The 20,039-nt window shown below is 37.1% G+C and overlaps 2 protein-coding genes and 1 long non-coding RNA gene across 7 annotated transcripts in view; 1 reads left to right on the top strand and 2 right to left on the bottom strand.

The window, feature by feature from the left end:
- Positions 1 to 342: 342 nt before the first annotated feature.
- Positions 343 to 20,039, bottom strand: part of LOC126747289 (hemicentin-2) — a 242,879-nt gene continuing 223,182 nt past the window's right edge. For all 5 annotated transcript variants that reach the window (XM_050455825.1, XM_050455826.1, XM_050455827.1 and 2 more), the window contains 2 exons: positions 682 to 860; positions 343 to 611 (listed from right to left, as the gene is read on the bottom strand). In XM_050455825.1, coding sequence (XP_050311782.1) covers positions 354 to 611; positions 682 to 860 — 437 coding nt within the window. In that variant the 3' untranslated portion in view covers positions 343 to 353. The remainder of the gene's footprint in view (positions 612 to 681; positions 861 to 20,039) is intronic.
- LOC126747316 (uncharacterized) lies at positions 11,211 to 11,620 on the top strand. Its single transcript, XR_007664152.1, has 2 exons — positions 11,211 to 11,395; positions 11,450 to 11,620. It is a non-coding gene; the product is annotated as an uncharacterized LOC126747316 (long non-coding RNA).
- Positions 11,595 to 12,053, bottom strand: LOC126747313 (uncharacterized). Its single transcript, XM_050455864.1, has 2 exons — positions 11,886 to 12,053; positions 11,595 to 11,824 (listed from the first exon to the last, which is right to left on the bottom strand). Exons 1-2 carry the CDS (start codon positions 11,996 to 11,998, stop codon positions 11,632 to 11,634), a joined length of 306 nt encoding a protein of 101 aa, XP_050311821.1. The 5' UTR covers positions 11,999 to 12,053; the 3' UTR covers positions 11,595 to 11,631.

Raw genomic sequence — 20,039 nt, 5'->3', positions numbered from 1 at the left:
TTACTACTTGGATGGAAAGTGAAAGGGAAAAAGGTGATAGAGTGATGCTAATGTTGCTACAGTAAGGAGCAATAAAACATCATTATTGGACGTATAAGTGTGTTATCATCGTTCAGATAATTGATCCTTACATTAATTTCTTCTTTACATTTAAGCTGCGCTATTAACAATTATTTTACAGTCATCTCGCAAAAAACTATACATTAAAAAATTATATAATATACTTTTATAAATTCTTCCCTCTCCCCCTCCTCCTCCACCACCTCCTCCCAGTGAACAGTACGACACGTCGACATCACTAATAAGTGTCAGTTAATTTATCTTTTTAATAAAACTAATCAGTCAAAAAATAATTAACAGTTTATCATCATTAATATTAATAAACAAATCACATTTATATAAATTGTAGTTAGAACTAGTCTGGGGGCGTTAGATGAGGAGGTCTCGGGGGACAAGCCGCCGTACCCGCTGGCGTACGTCATATTTACAAAAAAACTGCCCTCGGCCAGACCGTGAGAAGACCTCACTATAAAATTATACTCCCCCACGTCAGCAGCGGTCACCTTAGTGAGGAAAAGGACCGCTTGGTGGCAGTGAGAGTAGCTGGTGTTCTAAAACCGATCCACTATTAGTAGCTACCTGGGTAGTTAGGGAGAGGTGAGGGTCAGTAGGCCGACTTACCGTTATCCCGTAGGCCAGAATCGTCTTATCAGCATCCCCTGGCCTGTAGACCCTCTGGTTCTTCGCTATCCAGAGCACTTTCGAGTACTCGGGATTCGCACAAAACTCCATGGTGAGTGTGAGGGGCTGCCCGTAGACCGCTGTGATGCTCTTGTTCGTCGGGTTTATCGTCGGCTGACCTGGAACAAAGCAACATTTCTAGCAGCCCCTCGGAAAGAGGAGAACGTCCCCATCGTCCCCCTGGACCCGTCCCTTTTTGACTACATGATTAAACCGAAACTATATAATATATATGTGGGGCCAAAGTCTGAGAACAGTTCCAGGCTAATTCGTTCCAGTGCGGACTGGAACCGGCATTAAGGGACACTCGGACCACAATCGATCCCGAGATAAGTTGTCCCGGTGTCCCTAATAGGGCGCTTTGCATAGCGAACAGGTCCCGCGGGACATCGGGGACACGCTACCGTGGCTTTTGTTAGCGTTATGTGTGTGTTAAATTCGTGATAATGCCCCTTGTTTATGGAGATTGTTCGGGGGGATTTAAGGAGACCCGTGACGTCACCCAGTAAGCGGTTAAGAGGGCACATTTTGATAATTGCAACTCCGTGGAGGAGTTGCCTCTCTCCACCCCCAGCCCGATTCCCCAAAATGCCACTCTATTATCCCGTTTTATAACGTACACTCTCGCAAAACGAACAGATCCTATCTCGGCATACATCTGACTGGTGTAAATTGACTCCAGGAATAATGGCCGTTGCGATTATCGCTCCGGGAGCGATAGAAACTCTCGCTCGCCGTATTGATGGAGCTTTGATTTAGAGTAATGAATTGAATATTTAAATTGCGTGTGGCCCCTCACGAATTTTCGGGATCTATCCCTGTTTTACATCGTTCAAACCGAATGTTACAGTTTGACTAGCGACAAGCAGGCTGTGATCATCGAAATATCAAACAATCTCTCAAAAATGGAGGAGATTTCAAATTGAATGAATAAGTGGGAATGTTACTGTATGTTTTTCAATCTATCGCCCTGGGCATTCCTTGTTCTATCGTTCAAGCTGAAGCGTTAGAAGAACGCATGCGTTCACAAGTGACCAGCATACCCTGCACAACTACAAAAAACATTTTGTGCGCCTGGAATAATCCTTTTAGTTCCCTAAGTCCTTTGCAGGAAAGTGATTGGAGTAAATTAACGTTTTTTTAATGCTTTCTCCAAGTGGCATTTAAGTCACTGGGAAGCCATGGAATACATGGAATAATCATTTAAGTTAATTTCGTAACTTTATTCCAGGCTTTTAAGTCAGTATAAGTGCCTGGAAGAAAAATGTAAGTACCCTTAAATCTCTTCCTAAAAACTGAAAGTAATTGGAGTGAGTTAAGGCCTTTGAATTTTCAGTCCAACCGAGTTACATTTCAGATGATCTGTCAAAGTGGGGATATTGTACATATTTTACAATTTGTCACCGCGGTCGTTCCTTGTTCTATGCTTCATGATTCAAACTGGGCCGTTAGAAGAATGCATGTTTGACAAGGACACTCTATTATAATAATGAAAAGAAATGTCAACTGTCATTATTTGTCCATGTAGCTATTTGACAGTTGACGTATGAACCTTTAGTCAATAGAGGAGTGGAAGCTTAAATGTTGCTGTTTAAGCGACTTTTAAGTTCCATTAACAAGTGTTGCTATTTAGAAATGATTTATTTGTCATAATAAAGTCAAGACTTTCTATTTGTCTATGTAAATCACGATAATTTCCTTTGTTTGACAGTTGGCGTACAGAACCGTTAAACAATGCGTTCTTTAATGGTTCAAACCTAATCATTAAAAGAATGCATGAGCCAGTTTGACAGGTGACAAGTATACTCTGCTCACTCAAATGTCAAACGCTTTGGACAATGGACGATCGGAAGATTTAGTTGGGAGCTTCTACCCTAGTTGAACTTTTTTGACATAAGTGTTGCTTGCACAAGCAAGGAAGGACAGAGGACAAACTCATGAAAAACTAATTATGCTTTTATTAAAGCGTATGATTATAACGACAACTAATAGTTTGTTATGCATGTAGATATAACCTCTAATTTATTTGACAGCTGACGTGTGAATCCGTGGACAATGCGGCCATCCCTTGTTTTGTACTTCGTGGTTCAAACCGAATCGTTAAGAAAACGCACGGCGATTGACAAGCATCCTCTATTTCATTGAAATCTATTGACGTGATGAAGTTGCTATATATTTTTCAATCTGTCGCAGTCGTTAGCCCTTCTTTTAAGCTTCATAACTCAAATCGAAACGTTAGAAAAACCAGAATCATCTGTGACAGTTGACGTATGAACTGATGAGTCCAGTGTCATTAAATGTTTATGTAACTATAACTTCACTTTCATTTGACAGGTGACGTATGAACCTGTGGCTCAGATCTAATCGTTGAAAGAACGCATATGCAAGTCTGACAGCTGACGTACTCACTTCACAGAAATGTAAAACGATCTGTCAACCAAGAGGGTTAGTTACAGTGAGCATGTTGCTACATTGCGCAATGGCATACCCCGAGGAAAATCTCTCAATTCAACGGCAAGGCAGACGAAAAGAAAAGTGAATGCAGAAGTTTCTGCTCCAATAAATATTGAGGAGTAAGCGTGTCAATGTGCCAACTTCTTTGCAAGACGCAGTTACTCAAAATAAAGTTCTGCGTGTTAAATAAAATAGCGTAATATGCGCATATGCGCAGTGGCATCCTGTGACCAAGCACACATGATTTCTTAAGTTTTTGCTGATTTTAAAGCGTGCCATGACTGTGATATTAGTGGAGATTTAACGAGAAGTGGGGGTCTCAAACGGTTGCGTTCTGCGCAAAAATATAGTGTGCGTTCTTGATGATTTCTAGGTGTGCCATGACTGTGGCGTCACAAATACGATAGAGGTCGTCATCTGTCAAAGTTGTCAGTGAAGAGTTGTTAAATTCGCGAGCCTGGCCGAGTAATTTCCCAATTTCCGGAGTTCCGTTGTTTTATGTGTGCGAGTCGAAATAAGCAAACATAGAGCGGAGTAGTAATTAATGTCTTTCTCTTGAATTACAAGGGAAACAAAGGGCGGGCGCACGTGAAAGCCCTTCATACATAGTTATAAGTTGGAACAAAACAGGGCAGCCCGAGAGAGAGAGACACTTAATAACGGGAGGGAACGGGAAAATTATACTCAGGCAGTGGAGAGCCCTTTCTAGTTTATTAGGTTTGCACTCCGCAGACGGTCGGAAAAAAGCTCGTTACCGCCCCGGGGTTCGGATTGGAAATCAAAAAGGCAGCAACAGTCAGCGATAGATAACGTTGAACTTAATTAGAAACAGCTCTGATGCTGTCTGCCCCCCGAACCCGTCCCCCTCCCTTTACCGCCGTCCCACTGCAACCGTAGCTGTCAAAGCTGGGAAACGTATCGGGGACTGGTAAACAACCGAAACGATTTGTTAGCTGACACAGCTACATGAAAGTAGCTGTGTCCGCAGCCGGTCAATACGTACATATATAAACCGGATTGGATTATTTGATTGGGAAGTGAGCTTTTCCCCTTTTTCTTGCTTGAGGGAGGAAAAATCATTACCTTTCAGGTTGTAAGGATCTCAATTATTGAGTGTTGCTCTTTGGAGCATGTATACCTCCCTGCGTATATCAAAATAGAAATCAGCCGGAAATCGCAATTAAAACGAGCCCGGCATTACACCGATACCTCTAATTATAAGGGAAACACCATCCAGCAACTGGATAACGAGGCGAAATGGAAATGGCAAATGGAAACAGTCGAGATATTATTCCGGACGAGCGTCGCCCTCTTTCCACGCACCTTTCCATTCCGTATTCAAATCCGGCTTCCCGTTTATTACTGATGACAATATCCCCATGGATAATCATTATGGCGATATTATACGGGAGGCGGTACTCATTATTTTCCGTCGATACGTTCCGCGGATAATACCCTCGTTTTTATCAAGAGTCTGTTTCGTTTGATCCGCCTCCACCCTACGGATAAGTCTACCAATTTAAATATGTCATCGTTTCGCGGTAAATTTGCCTTTGATCTTTGCGACTTGGCCTGAGCAACTGATTAATATTCTTTCATCATAGGTCTCAATGTGTAAAGAATTTTTTCAGCAAACATTTTGTATCATCATTGTACGAGAGGCGATACTCCTGTGGTAAGTATTTGAATGGTTATCGTTATAAAGTTATTACTGGTTGTTAAATTTCCCAATTTCAATATGTCATAAACGGCGAACCTAATTTTAATGTCTCATACAGATAGCCATAGCCTTAGTTATGTAGCAACATTAAGTGTTTCTTAAGTGAAACGGTTGCTTGGTCCGTCCCTGTCCCCAAGTTGCTGTAAGGCATCATTCCAGTCGTTCCCTCGGGGGATCCGTTTTGCATGCAAAGTATTCCATTATGGACAATCGCATTCAACTTATCCAAGTCTCAATTATGGGGTCGATTATTTTCTCGGCGGCGAGTCTTTCTTGCCTGGAAACGGCTTGATTTGAAACGAATTCAATTTTTAAGGGGGGTTCGCTTTTTTCTTCTTCTTCTCATTCTCCTCCTGCTTCTCGAGCGGTACAATGTAATATCATCCCGCGCGACGCCCGGGGGCGGCAATATTGTTTGTCGGATTTCCGATGTAACTTAACTGGGAGAGCAAAAAGGCATCGCATTCACGAGAAATATCGTTCGGCAGCTTCTCTGCGACGCGAAAATTACTCGGCGAAAATCTATTTTAGACGGATAATACGGAAAAGGAATTCCCGCGATGGGGATTGATTGAGATCCTTGTTGCTACAAATCGTTTAAGATGCGCCCTTTTATGCGACGAAAGTCGGACTGACATAAGCGGCGCGAACGCCATTTTAAAATTCAAACGTGGGTAAGTAGCAACGGATATTGACAGATTCAAATATTTCGCGCGGTTTTCAAGAAGGCATTTTAAACCCGTGAAGCATGAAGGCTTGGGGTCTCAAAGCCCCTTGATAAAATATAAACAATAAGAAGCCCCCTTCCACCCACCGCTGATGATGAATGCACCCGCGGTAATTGCGTGTTATTTTCGCAAATTGTGGGGCCGCCGCCCTATTTGTATTAGCCCATTGTTTGCCCCCAAACTAATGGCAGAATAAATTGGGCTAGTAGTTTACAAATAAAACGTCCTGATTATAAATAAACCGTTAACACGATGCAACGTAATTAAATTATGATAAAACGTTTCCTTTTTTAGGGGGTTGTCGTCGGGGCGAAAGAGGGCTTTCATAACGGTTTTATTAGATTTTCCAAGGGAAAACGGGACGCTTATATAAAATATCATTTGGCTTGGCTTCCAAGGGTCTTTCACGATGGCAAAATGTCTTTTTAATCATATTTACGAGACGGTTTTTTCTGCGTTATATGGCCCCGTTTTCGGGACCATTCTGCGACCATAAACTTCCATTTTCGGGGAATTACTCGCTGACAAGTAAGAACACGCTCGCACAAGTCACTGGTCATGTCATAGTTAATGTTACTCTTTATGGCCATGATTTAATGATAGAGCAACAACCCCCACAAGTCTAAAGAATAAGTACCAACACCTTTTTTCCGTGTTGTTCTAGACAAATCCGATGAGGCTGAAAATCACGCTGGACATTCCTTGTTCTATACTTCATGGTTCAAGCATGGAGTCGTTAGAAGAATGTATGCGTTAATTTGACAAGTAACAAGCATATCCTGCACTTTCAAATATCAGACAATCGGTCAAAGTGAGGATATTGTACATTTTTTTCAATTTGTTACCGAGGTCATTTCTTGTTACGTTCTTCATGGTTTAAACACGTTCGTTAAAAGGAGCCAGGCGTCAGTTTGGCAAGTGACAAGTATACTCTATTATAATATCGAAATAAAAGTTAGCTGTCATTAATTGTTTAGGTAAATATTTGATAGTTGACGTATGAACCTTTAATCATCAATCATTTTACAACTATCCTGCAAAAAATCTATGACAAGTAAAAATGCCTTGTCATCTGTCATTGTTCAGTCATGAATAGAGTAGCTACATTTTTGTATTTATCATTTTATGCTAGTAGCAACACCTGAGTTATCTTGCCACTTATGAATTAATAATTTTTGTGTCATTCTTGTTAAATTTCTAAAAATTGACTGAATTTTGACTGACAATTGAAAGTGGAGATGTTGCTACAGATTCTTCAACTGCCACCGCGGCCATTCCTGGTTTAATACTTCACGAATTATTGAAAGTACGCATGTGGAAGTTTAATAAACGACAAGTAGGCTGTGATCATTAAAATGTCAAACGATCTGTCAAAAATGGAGCAGATTTCGAACAATTGAATAATAAGGGGGAATGTAAATGGATGCCAAATGAACAACCCTGGCCATTCCTTGTTCTAAACTTTATGGTTCAAGCATGGAGTCGTTAGAAGAATGTATGCGTTAATTTGACAAGTGACAAGCATATCCTGCACTTTCAAATGTCAGACAACCTGTCAAAGTACGGATATTGTACATATTTTTCAATTTGTTACCGAGGTCATTCCTTGTTATGTTCTTCATGGTTTAAACACATTCGTTAAAAGGAGGCAGGCGTCAGTTTGGCAAGTGACAAGTATACTCTATTATAATAACGAGAATAAAAGTTAACTGTCATTATTTGTTGATGTAAATAAATGACAGTTGACGTATGAACCTTTAGTCAATAGAGGAGGGGAACTGCTATCAAGTGTTGGTATTGAGAAATTAATTCTTTTTCGTTTAACGTTTATATTGGAGACAAATAAAAAGACAGTTATTATTATTACTTGACAGTTGACGTTTGTACTCTTACTCAACGCGGTTATCCTCCTGTTCAATACTTTTGGCTTAAATCTAATCGTTCAAAGTACGCTTGCGCAAGTTTGACAGCTGATAAGCCTACCTACTTACAACTGTATAAACCACTTTTCCCAAGTCAAGTGAGAGCAAGTAGTAGGAACACTCAAGTCTAGACCATCCCGAGTTTTTTTGACAGATTCAAATATTTTCGCGGTTTTTAGGCTTATTTTACAACTATCCTGCAAAAAATCTATGACAAGTAAAAATACCTTGTCATCTGTCATTGTTCAGCCATGAATAAAATAGCTACATTTTTGTATTTATCATTTTATGCTAGTAGCAACACCTGAGTTACCTCTCCACTTATAAATTAATTATTTTTGTGTCATTCTTGTCAAATTTCTAAAAATTGACTGAATTTTGACTGAAAATTGAAAGTGGAAATGTTGCTACAGATTCTTCAACTGCCACCGTGGCCATTCCTGGTTTAATACTTCACGAATTATTGCAAGTACACATGTGGAAGTTTAATAAGCGACAAGTAGGCTTAAATCATTGAAATGTCAAACGATCTGTCAAAAATGGAGCAGATTTCGAACAATTGAATAATAAGGGGGAATGTAAATGGATGTCAAATGAACAACCCTGGCCATTCCTTGTTCTATACTTCATGGTTCAAGCATGGAGTCGTTAGAAGAATGTATGCGTTAATTTGACAAGTGACAAGCATATCCTCACTTTCAAATGTCAGACAATCGGTCAAAGTGAGGATATTGTAAATTTTTTCAATTTGTTACCGAGGTCATTCCTTGTTACGTTCTTCATGGTTTAAACACATTCGTTAAAAGGAGGCATGGATGCCAAATGAACAACCCTGGCCATTCCTTGTTCTAAACTTTATGGTTCAAACACGGAGTCGTTAGAACAACGTATGCGTTAATTTGACAAGTGACAAGCATATCCTGCACTTTCAAATGTCAGACAACCTGTCAAAGTACGGATATTCTACATATTTTTCAATTTATTACCAAGGTCATTCCTTGTTATGTTCTTCATGGTTTAAACACATTCGATAAAAGGAGGCAAGCGTGAGTTTGGCAAGTGACAAATATACTCTATTATAATAAAGAAAATAAAAGTTAACTGTCATTATTTGTTGATGTAAATATTTGACAGTTGACGTATGAACCTTTAGCCATCAATCATTTTACAACTATCCTGCAAAAAATCTATGACAAGTAAAAATGCTTTGTCATCTGTCATTGTTCAGCCATGAATAGAGTAGCTACATTTTTGTATTTATCATTTTATGCTAGTAGCAACACCTGAGTTATCTTGCCACTTATAAATTAATTATTTTTGTGTCATTCTTGTCAAATTTCTAAAAATTGACTGAATTTTGACTGACAATTGAAAGTGGAGATGTTGCTACAGATTCTTCAACTGCCACCGCGGCCATTCCTGGTTTAATACTTCACGAATTATTGAAAGTACGCATGTGGAAGTTTAATAACCGACAAGTAGGCTCTGATCATTGAAATGTCAAACGATCTGTCAAAAATAGAGCAGATTTCGAACAGTTGAATAAGAGAGAATGTAAATGGATGCCAAATGAACAACCCTGGCCACTCCTTGTTCTATACTTCATGGTTCAAGCATGGAGTCTTTAGAAGAATGTATGCGTTAATTTGACAAGTGACAAGCATATCCTGCACTTTCAAATGTCAGACAACCTGTCAAAGTGCGGATATTGTACATATTTTTCAATTTATTACCAAGGTCATTCCTTGTTACGTTCTTCACGGTTTAAACACGTTCGTTAAAAGGAGGCAGGCGTCAGTTTGGCAAGTGACAAGTATACTCTATTATAATAACAAAAATAAAAGTTAACTGTCATTATTTGTTCATGTAAATATTTGACAGTTGACGTATGAACCTTTAGCCATCAATCATTTTACAACTATCCTGCAAAAAATGTATGACAAGTAAAAATGCCTTGTCATCTGTCATTGTTTAGCCATGAATAAAATAGCTACATTTTTGTATTTATCATTTTATGCTAGTAGCAACACCTGAGTTATCTTGCCACTTATAAATTCATTATTTTTGTGTCATTCTTGTCAAATTTCTAAAAATTGACTGAATTTTGACTGACAATTGAAAGTGGAGATGTTGCTACAGATTCTTCAACTGCACTGGAAGTTTAATAAGCGACAAGTAGGCTCTGATCATTGAAATGTCAAACGATCTGTCAAAAATGGAGCAGATTTCTAACAATTGAATAATAAGGGGGAATGTAAATGGATGCCAAATGAACAACCCTGGCCATTCCTTGTTCTATACTTCAGGGTTTAAGCATGGAGTCGTTAGAAGAATGTATGCGTTAATTTGACAAGTGACAAGCATATCCTGCACTTTCAAATGTCAGACAACCTGTCAAAGTACGGATATTGGACATATTTTTCAATTTATTACCGAGGTCATTCCTTGTTATGTTCTTCATGGTTTAAACACATTCGTTAAAAGGAGGTAGGCGTAAGTTTGGCAAGTGACAAGTATACTCTATTATAATAACGTAAAAAAATAAAAGTTAACTGTCATTATTTGTTGATGTAAATATTTGACAGTTGACGTATGAACCTTTAGTCAATAGAGGAGGGGAACTGGTATCAAGTGTTGGTATTGAGAAATTAATTCTTTTTCGTTTAACGTTTATATTGTATTTATATTGGAGACAAATAAAAAGACAGTTATTATTATTACTTGACAGTTGACGTTTGTACTCTTACTCAACGCGGTTATCCTCCTGTTCAATACTTCATGGCTTAAATCTAATCGTTCAAAGTACGCTTGCGCAAGTTTGACAGCTGATAAGCCTACCTACTTACAACTGTAGAAACCACTTTTCCCAAGTCAAGTGAGAGCAAGTAGGAACCCTCAAGTCTAGACCATCCCGAGTTTCTTTGACAGATTCAAATATTTTCGCGGTTTTTAGGCTCATTTTACAACTATCCTGCAAAAAATTTATGACAAGTAAAAATGCCTTGTCATCTGTCATTATTCAGTCATGAATAGAGTAGCTACATTTTTGTGCTAATCATTTAATGCTAGTAGCCACACTGAGTTACCTTTCCACTTCATTTTTGTCAAATTCGTTACCTGCAGATGGCACTACGTGCCGAATTAAAAAAAAAATAAAAAGACGCAAACGTTTATATTTAACGGAAATGCTTTATCGCTTTTCGTTAAGCTTATTAAGGAAAATTGGCTCGACGACACTCCGCTCCACATAAAACTTTTCTAACGAGTAGCAAAACAGCCATTAGGGCCCTTTGGTGCGAGCGAGAGGGACGCAGGAGAGGAGGACGAGGAGGAGGAGAAGGGAAAAAAGAGAGAAAAATTAAATGCGTCAACGGCGCTCGCTTTTCCACTTCCGCAAAACGACCGGCAAGAAAAACCGTGGGACAAGTAACAGAAAGTAATTATACTTTTAAAATTGGGCCCGAGCGCCTAGTTATACTCGTATATATCCTCTCTTTCTTTGAAAAATCTCTAAATAATGCTAATGAGGGGCTTTTCGGGGCCATACAAGATAAACCAGTGACGTTACAACGTATCGGCCAACATAGCAACAGCGGTTTTAAGAAATTCTTGTAGCAACCAAGGTGTCAGTTTCTAACAGACGTCAGTGCTAAATTTCTTCTGGAACAAAGTCAACATCAGACCTGCGCAAAGATGAAGAGCCAATTCGAGATGACGGTGTCGGAGGAGAAGGTGAACATGGACCACTTCCGGTTGGATTCGATCGAGGACTTGGATCAGAGCGACGATGAGGATTTCATCACGTGCGATATGTGCCACAAGTGCGAGCGGTCAGGGAAATCTCCTGGAAAACCCGACGGAAATTTGATTTTTTTTACTTTTAGGCGCCCGCTCGTTTTCAATACAGTGATGATCACGTTGCATTTGGTCCTTCTGGCCTCAATTTATTTCGTTATCCAATATTTCACCAACTGAGACAGCAGCAGCGGTACAGTTCATTAGTACTTAAGATTATATGTAAATCACGAATTAAAAAAAAATCGTTTAATAATCTACTTGGTACATCCTAAAAATATATCGGGATCTTCCTAATGATGACCTTAGGACCGATTTTCTTGAAGGTACCGTTCTTCCAGGCGCGTCTGATGATTATTTTGGTTTCCGGTTGCACCTGGGTGAAATACGCGAGGGCGAAGATGAGCACCCCGAGCACCACGATGTGCAAGATGAACAGAACCACGTTCGGTATCAACGGTTTCCTAAAAACATAAACAAAACCGGATTTTACGGAAATTTTTCTCACGGTTTTCCCGGATCGACCTGTAGCAGTAGCTCGATTCCTCGACGGTGTCCTGGAAATCCTCGATGGAGTCCTGCCGGAACATCTCGATGTCCAGCTCTTTACTGTTGAATTTATGGCGCGACTCGATCATTTTCCTTTGACGTCGATTTTGATTAATCAATGGTCGGAGTGCGTTCGCATGTTCTTACATAAACTTTTGAAGCCTTTGACCCTATCATTCGAATTTAATAACCTTTCAAGGTAGAGAAAGGGAATCTTCCACTAAATTCCCGTCGTGAAGGTCCGAAAACCAAAGATATTGCAATCTAAAGTTGGAAAGTGCCACTTGCACGATATTCGAATTGTTTGCGATCGGTTTGTTGAGGTGGGGGAGGGGGGACGAAGGGCCGGGTGGGTGGGATGTCATTACTTGGACAAGCCCTTAAATAGGGTCTGTATTAATAGGTTAGGACGAAACCGTTTTCTCCGTTTAGGGGATGTTAATTAGTTGTCGAGTTTCGGTTTAGGTAACGTCCCTTTTGGCCCCGATGATTCGAGGTATTTTTCGTGAAATCCTCGAATAGTTCGGATATGAAATGAAGTTTTGGAAAATCCATTAAGTTGGAGGATTGCAAAGAATTGTATTAAAAAAATGTATTTTTTGGAATTATGGACAAACCAAGGAAATGGCACTAAACCTTGAAAGGTTTTCAAAAAAATAAGCATAAAAGCCGAACAAAGTCATATAAAAGAAAATTAAGTAAGCGTAAAAATTGACTCAAGAAAATGACCAAGAATATGAGAGAAAATGGAAGGAGGCCAAGGATATCGAATAAAATTGAATGGCTCCAAGAAAATGTCCAAAAATATTTTTTTAAGGTTAAATAATTCCAATCATTTGATTTTTCTGTTGTAATTATATTTAAATGTTCCCACTCAATTTTTTAATTTTTTCATTTTAATTATAACTCTAGTTGTTTTTGACCACTGTATAACATACTGTTTTAACTGGTATTTAAATATTTTTTACTATGATTTTTAAATTTTGTAGTGCCCTAAAGAAGGCCTAATATAGGCCGAAACTTTAGTAATTAAAGAAAAAAAATTGAAAAGCTTGTCCAATTAAACCCTTGAAAATAAATAAATCCAAAAAAATGGCCAAGAATGTAAAATATAATTTGTAAAATAGAAGGAGAAAATATCCAAGGAAGTGGCTAAAAATTTAAAATAAAATTGAAAAAATCCTAGAAAAATAATCAAGCCGTCGAAGATCTGTGGAATGGCCAGCTCGCTCACCAGATTTGGCACCTCTAGACTTTTTTCTTATGGGGCTATTTGAAGCAAAAGACCTAAATAGGCCAAAACATTATTAATTAAAGGAACAAATATTTAAAAAAGCTTGGATTTTACTTGACCATTGATCTAACTAGACCCTTAAAAATTAAATAAATCCAAGAAAATGGTCAAAAATATTTAAAAAAAAATCGAATGAGTCCAAGAAAATGGCCAAGAACGTAAAATATAATTTGTAAAATAGAAGGAGAAAATATCCAAGGAAGTGGCTAAAAATTTAAAATAAAATTGAAAAAATCCTAGAAAAATAATCAAGCCGTCGAAGATCTGTGGAATGGCCAGCTCGCTCACCAGATTTGGCACCTCTAGACTTTTTTCTTATGGGGCTATTTGAAGCAAAAGACCTAAATAGGCCAAAACATTATTAATTAAAGGAACAACAATTTAAAAAAGCTTGGATTTTACTTGACCAGTAGTCGTCGAGGTGCGAGACGGTTAACACGTATGATAGGCGGTCTACCGTTTGTTGCGTGTGTACAATAAATTAAGTAAACATATATAAGTGTACCGAGGTGTGACCGTATTTTAAACTCTTGTTGTATAAAATTTTTGTTTTGGTAAAAATAGTGAAAAATGACCGGTGGGGTTATAGTCTTCGATGGAGATCCCTCAGGTTTTTGCGTAAAATGCAAACAACAGTTTGAGGATATAAAAACTATTATCCAATGTACGGGGTGTAAAAAGTACTACCATGGGAAATGTTGATATGCGCGGCTTTCACATGAAAAAGGCCACTTGGAAATGTGAAGTATGTGAAGTAGGGTCAAGTGAGGGAAGTAGCAAAAGTGAGCGTACAAGAAGAAGAAGCCGTGTTGACGATATTCTGGATCAGGATTTTGCCAGTGCAATCAGCAATACGTTGCAGTTTTTGGTGGCAAAGACCAAGGAGCTTAACGAAAAAGTAGACATGTTACTAGTGGAAAATAAGAGCCTTAAGGATGAAATTACATGATTAAAGTGGATCAAAGTACCAACACCTGTTTTAACTAATGGGAAGCCAGGTACATCGTATGCCAGTGTCTTAAAAAACAAGGTTTTGGTTGTAAAACAAAAAGAGGCAGAAAAAAATGTAAATCAACTGAAGGAGGACATTAGAAGCAAAGTGAACCCAACGGACAAGGCCGTATCTAGACCAAAATTTCGGGGGGGGGGGGGTTAGGCCAGTGACATTTGAGATATTAGGGATAAAAAAAAACTTTAATTTATAAATAGGTTTTACTAAAAGAAGATACCAGTTTAAACTAAAAAACACATTTAACAACGTTAAAATTTTAAAAATAGTAATTATAATAACAACTGAATATTTCTTTGCTTTTACCTCGCAAAACGATTTAAGACCTCTGCGGTATCAATTATAATATTTCTATGCACGCTTAAAAGGGCAATAGTCCTGTCAGCCGCTCCTGACCAGTTGAATTACGCAAATAGTCTTTTAAACGCCTTAGCGATGAAAATGATCGTTCTGATGAGGCTGTAGATACAGGTAACGTAGCCAGAATTTGCAACAGATTATGAATATTGGGAAACAAAGATGGATTACATGCTGATAATGCATCAAGAGCATTTTTTGGCCTTTCTGCTTGAGGCAGCTTAATCCATTTTTGTTTCCACAACTGTAGTTCTGCAGATAACGTATCTAGGTCCAAAAATTCCTCATATGGTAACAAGTCTTCCATTTTTACTATGTGTGCTTCGCACATATTTGGTACTAGACAATATAACAATGAAAGTGATTTTTCGTGATTTTCAAATCTTGCAGATTTTCATCAGTTCTTCTATAAATTGATCAAAAAAAGGAATTGCAACTGTGATTCGAAAATATTCCTCTGCAGTAGCTACCATGGCCTTAGAACGATTCTGCTGTCGTGAAACTATTCTAGGTATTTTTATGCATTCTTTATCATCTATAGACTTTATAATAGCTTCAGATTTTTTACAAATATTTTTGAATTCTTGATCTATATTCAGTCTCATATTCCTGACCTGACTAATAACAGTATTCACATGCTCAACATCGCTAAATAGATCAAAATCCACAGTCTGGAGAATTCTGCATAACGGTAGAGTAAAAGCAAATAAAGTGGACGCTGTTAACATACTGATAATAAACTCACTGGTCATAATAGCTCGAAGGAACTGCAAAGCTTTTGAAGAAGTTTCGATGCCTCTTACTTGTTTTAGTTCTTATGTTTTAATAATGGGTTTAAACTTCAGTAAACTTCATTTACTACTTGGAACATGTTCTTTAATTTTATTTTTTAATATCTCAGTGCGCATAGCTGATATTTTTATAAAATTTGCAATAGATTTTATTGTTCCAATACAATTTCTGATACTCTGAACCTTACAGGAATGGGCAAGAGCTAAATTTAAAGAATGAGCACTACAGTGCACATATATTGCTGCTGGATATTTTTCTCTAATTATAGCCTGGACACTTTTAAAACTTTAAAAAGTAAATTAAAAAAAATAGTTATAGTTACCAGTCGTTTCAATTTTATTTTACGTTATAAGATTTTCGGGGGGGGGGGTTGAACCCCCAAAACCCCCCCTAGATACGGCCCTGCCAACGGATATAGGGGCTGTCATTCGGAAAAGCCACCAAGAACGGTGAAATTACAGTCAATTGTGGTAACGAAAAGGACTTTACCAGTATTAGGACTGAAATACAACAGAAAATGGGCGACACGTACACTGAAGATGTGCCAAAAAATCTGGAAAGGCGAATTAAAGTGGTCGGAATAAATGAAAGTGAACATTCTTTAGGCGATGAAGAAATAGTGTCCAAAATCGAAAAGCAGAATAATATCCAGAGGCGTCCTGATACAAAAATTAAAGTACTACAAAGAACAACAGTGGTAAATAAAAAGTTTAACTTAATCCTGGAAGTTGACCAAATAAATTTTTCATTGAAAGGGAAAAAATGAATATTGGATGGAATCGTTGCGTGGTATTTAATGACTTCAATATTAAGAGGTGTTTTAAGTGCTGTCGGTATGGACATATGGCCAAAGAGTGTCAACAAAGTAAAGTATGTGGTAAATGTAGTGGCAATCATGACGTAAAGGAATGTAACGCTGAAAGGGTTAAGTGCGTAAATTGTGTCTTATCAAACCAGAAATTTGGCCCTAATTTGGATGTTAGTCACGTGACATGGGATGTAGCTAAATGTGAGTCATATAAGAGAATCGAAGAAATCCAGAGCAGAAGGTATATAAAATAGCAATTAGACCCAAATACAGCTTTAAATTCTAATATAGTCTATTTTAACTGTCAAGGCTATCTTAACAACAAAGATGGTATTACCTTATTACTGAATGATTGGAGACCTAAAATTCTTTTATTAAGTGAAACTCATGTGTCAGAAGAAGTAGAACCTTGTGAACTTAAGATAGAGGGGTACAAAATAGAGCAATGTACCACAGATAATAATAGAACTGGCGGAGTATTGGCGCTTGTAAGGAGTGATATTAAATACAGAGTTAAAACTGCACAATGCATTAACAATTATCTGTGGTTGTTGTCTTTGGAGATTTCTTCTGGCAGTAATAAACTGTTATGTGGTGTTGTATATCACCCACCGCAAAAAAATGACGCAGATTTCATTAAATTTTTTAATGAATACCTGGACCGGATTATTAATTTAATGGGACAATTATTATCACAGGTGACTTTAACTTTGATTTGCTTAAGTACTCCTATTATGCAAAAAAAATAAAAAACGACATATATTCCTACGGTTTTACACAAATTGTTGAAACACCCACCAGGATCACAAATAGAAGCCAGACACTAATTGACTACATCATCACAAATGACAAACATCTTCAGCATAAGGTACACTTAACTCCAAAAATTAGTGACCACTCGATTTTGACTGTAACGGATGGCCACCAAACACAGAAAAATGTTGATGTAACCACATCCACAAGAGAACCATGCGTAATTATAATAGTGCTGTTTTACCACAAGATTTATTACAAACAACTTGGAACAACAATATTTCCAACGTAAATTTACTAGCAGAGTCACGGATATTTGTACAATTCTAAATAAAATGTGTCCCGTGGTAAAAAATGTCATTAAACAAAAATATGTAGATAAGAAGTGGATTACGCACGATATTAGAGTTATGATGTGCGAAAGAGACGTTTTATATAAAAGAGCTGTTTTTAGTAAAACCGAAGCTACTTGGAATGCGTATAAAAGGAAACGAAATGACATAGTCAATAAAATCCGACAAGAGAAGGAAAAATATTTTGCAGAGGCCATTGACCAAAATAGAAATAACCCAAAGGAGCTATGGAAGCATCTTAAACCTCTCCTACCAGGAAAAAGTCAATTGTTACCCAGCGAAATTATTTTTGATACAGAAGTAGTAACCAATGAAAAAAATATAGCACAAAAATTCAACCATTATTTTGTTGACAGTGTTGACCTAATTGTTCAAAATATAACCGCAGCCCAACATAACTCAGATAAACCCCGAGATTCCAACAGCTAATAATTTCTTTACAGATTTTAAAAGAATATCTATGGCCAAGATGAAGGAAATTCTTAAAAATCTTAAAAACGTCGGGGGTGGTGAAAGTGGAATAACTAAACAAGTTCTATCTGATGCATTTTATGTTATTGGTGGCCGACTTTTGGACATTGTCAATACATCACTGAGTAGTGGTGTTTTCCCGGAGTCATGGAAAGTGTCAACTGTCATTCCAGTTCCCAAAGTGCAAAACACAAAAAAACATAGTGAATTTCGACCTATTAACACAGTTCCAATCTACGAAAAGCTACTAGAAATGTGCGTTAAAGACCAATTAGTGCAGTTTTGTGACAAAAACCAAATAATAGTGCCCAACCAATCAGGTTTTCGTGAAAATCACTCTTGCGAGTCTGCAGTTGTAAATATTTGTGATGAATTTCTTAAAGCTATAGATTCTGACAACTACGTTTTGGCTGTGTCTCTGTACTTTAAAAAAGATTGATGTACGACGAAAATATTAAGTACTTGGGAACAATTCTGGACTCAAATTTAAATTTTCATTCACGCGCTGATTACATTATGAGGAAGTTTTCAAAAAAGGTCGGATTTATAAACACAGTAGGTCAAAATTTATCACTTTATGCTAAACTTTCTTTATACAATGCCATTGCACTTCCTCATATACAATTTTGTTCGACATTATTATATAATTTGCCTCAGTATAAAATCAACCAAATTGAGAAAATTCAAAATCGAGCCATGAGAAAGATATTAAAATGCAACCGATACACACCTATTAAAATTATGTTAAATATTTTAAATATGTTATCTGTTCAACAAAGGATTGCTTTTAATGTTAATTTTTTTATATTTAAATTAAAACAAGGTTTTTTGCCAAAATATTTAACTGATAAATTATCAATTTTTCGACACGTCCATAATTATAACACAAGAAACTGTACTGATTTTATTTTAGTTAATAGATGTAATACCAACCAATTGCTAATTCTATTCTTTGCAAAGGCTTTAGTGAGTTTAATAAATTACCAAATAATATAAAAGTTTGTAATAGTGTTAACCTCTTCAAAAGGCTACTAAGGGAATACGTCTTAAAAAAATATTAATGTTAGTATAACCAGAAAAATGTAATTTTTTCCGATTATGACAGATTTTTATTTTATTTTTTATTTTCTCTAAATAGGTAATATGTAAATGATTATTTTTGTATTCTAAATTATACTGTAAAATTGTCTTTAACTTTAAATATTTAGTTTGTATGCATCCATATCTAGGTCATGGTCTGACGCACTAGGGTGGAGTGTTTCTATGTTGCCGGGATGTCGTCATTGTCCTGGTGTCCAAGAAAATGACCAAGAACGTAAAATATAATTTATAAAATGAAAGGAAAAAATATCCAAGGATGTGGCGAAAAATTTAAAATAAAATTGAAAAAATCCTAGAGAGATAATGAAGCCGTCGAGGACCTGTGGAATGGTCAGCTCGCTCGCCAGATTTGGCACCTCTAGACATTTTTTTTTATGGGGCTATTTGAAGCAAAATACTTAAATAGGCCGAAACATTATTAAGGAAAAAAAATTTATAAAAGCTTGGATTTTACTTGACCATTGATCCAACTAAACCCTTAAAAAATAAATAAATCCAAAAAAATGGCCAAGAATGTAAAATGAAAGGAAAAAATATCCAAGGACATGACTAAAAATTTAAAAAACAATTGAAAAAATCCTAGAAAGATAATGAAGCCGTCGAGGAGCTGTGGAATGGCCAGCTCGCTCGCCAGATTTGGCACCTCTAGACTTTTTTTTAATGGGGCTATTTGAAGCAAAAGGCGTACGAAACTGAACCTGCTTCAGTATTCGATTTACGACAGACAATAACGAATATTTGTAGAAATATCGATGTTAGTGTATTTGAAAATGTTCGGTGTGAAATTTCGGACCGACTTTTCTTGTGTCTAGATTTCTTAATTAAACTCAATTTATTTATTCGATATATCAAGTTAAATGTTAATGTATTCAGGTAATTATTAAATGTACCACCATTTTCTAGTAGGTAAGATATTGAATTTATATTCTAGGGTTATAAAGTACTCGTCAGGAGCTTCAAAATGATGTGCCACAGGACCACACTTTCCATTTAATTTTTTTTTGCAAGATGGCGTCCAGCAGCCATCTTCAAATTTTCATCTGTCAATTTTGCCTTAAAATATAGTATTCATTCATCAATTGCGTTACCTCAATATTTTGAATTGATCCGTTAAAAAAATAAAGAGTGGGAGAGGACATTAAAGAAACGACGAAAATCTGAAAAACTCATGTAAATTTAAAGAAGATTCCTT

The sequence above is a fragment of the Anthonomus grandis genome, chromosome 19 (assembly GCF_022605725.1).
Source record: "Anthonomus grandis grandis chromosome 19, icAntGran1.3, whole genome shotgun sequence".
Lineage (NCBI taxonomy): Eukaryota > Metazoa > Arthropoda > Insecta > Coleoptera > Curculionidae > Anthonomus > Anthonomus grandis.
The sequence above is the reverse complement of the archived record's forward strand: the minus strand, read 5'-3'. Positions and strand labels throughout refer to the sequence as shown.

Excerpts from the sequence above, each read along its gene's own strand:
- LOC126747313 (XM_050455864.1), bottom strand. The coding sequence starts at position 11,998 with ATGATCGAGTCGCGCCATAAATTCAACAGTAAAGAGCTGGACATCGAG. Across the intron at positions 11,825-11,885 it reads GAATCGAGCTACTGCTACAG|GAAACCGTTGATACCGAACG; the intron begins GTCGATCCGGGA and ends TTATGTTTTTAG.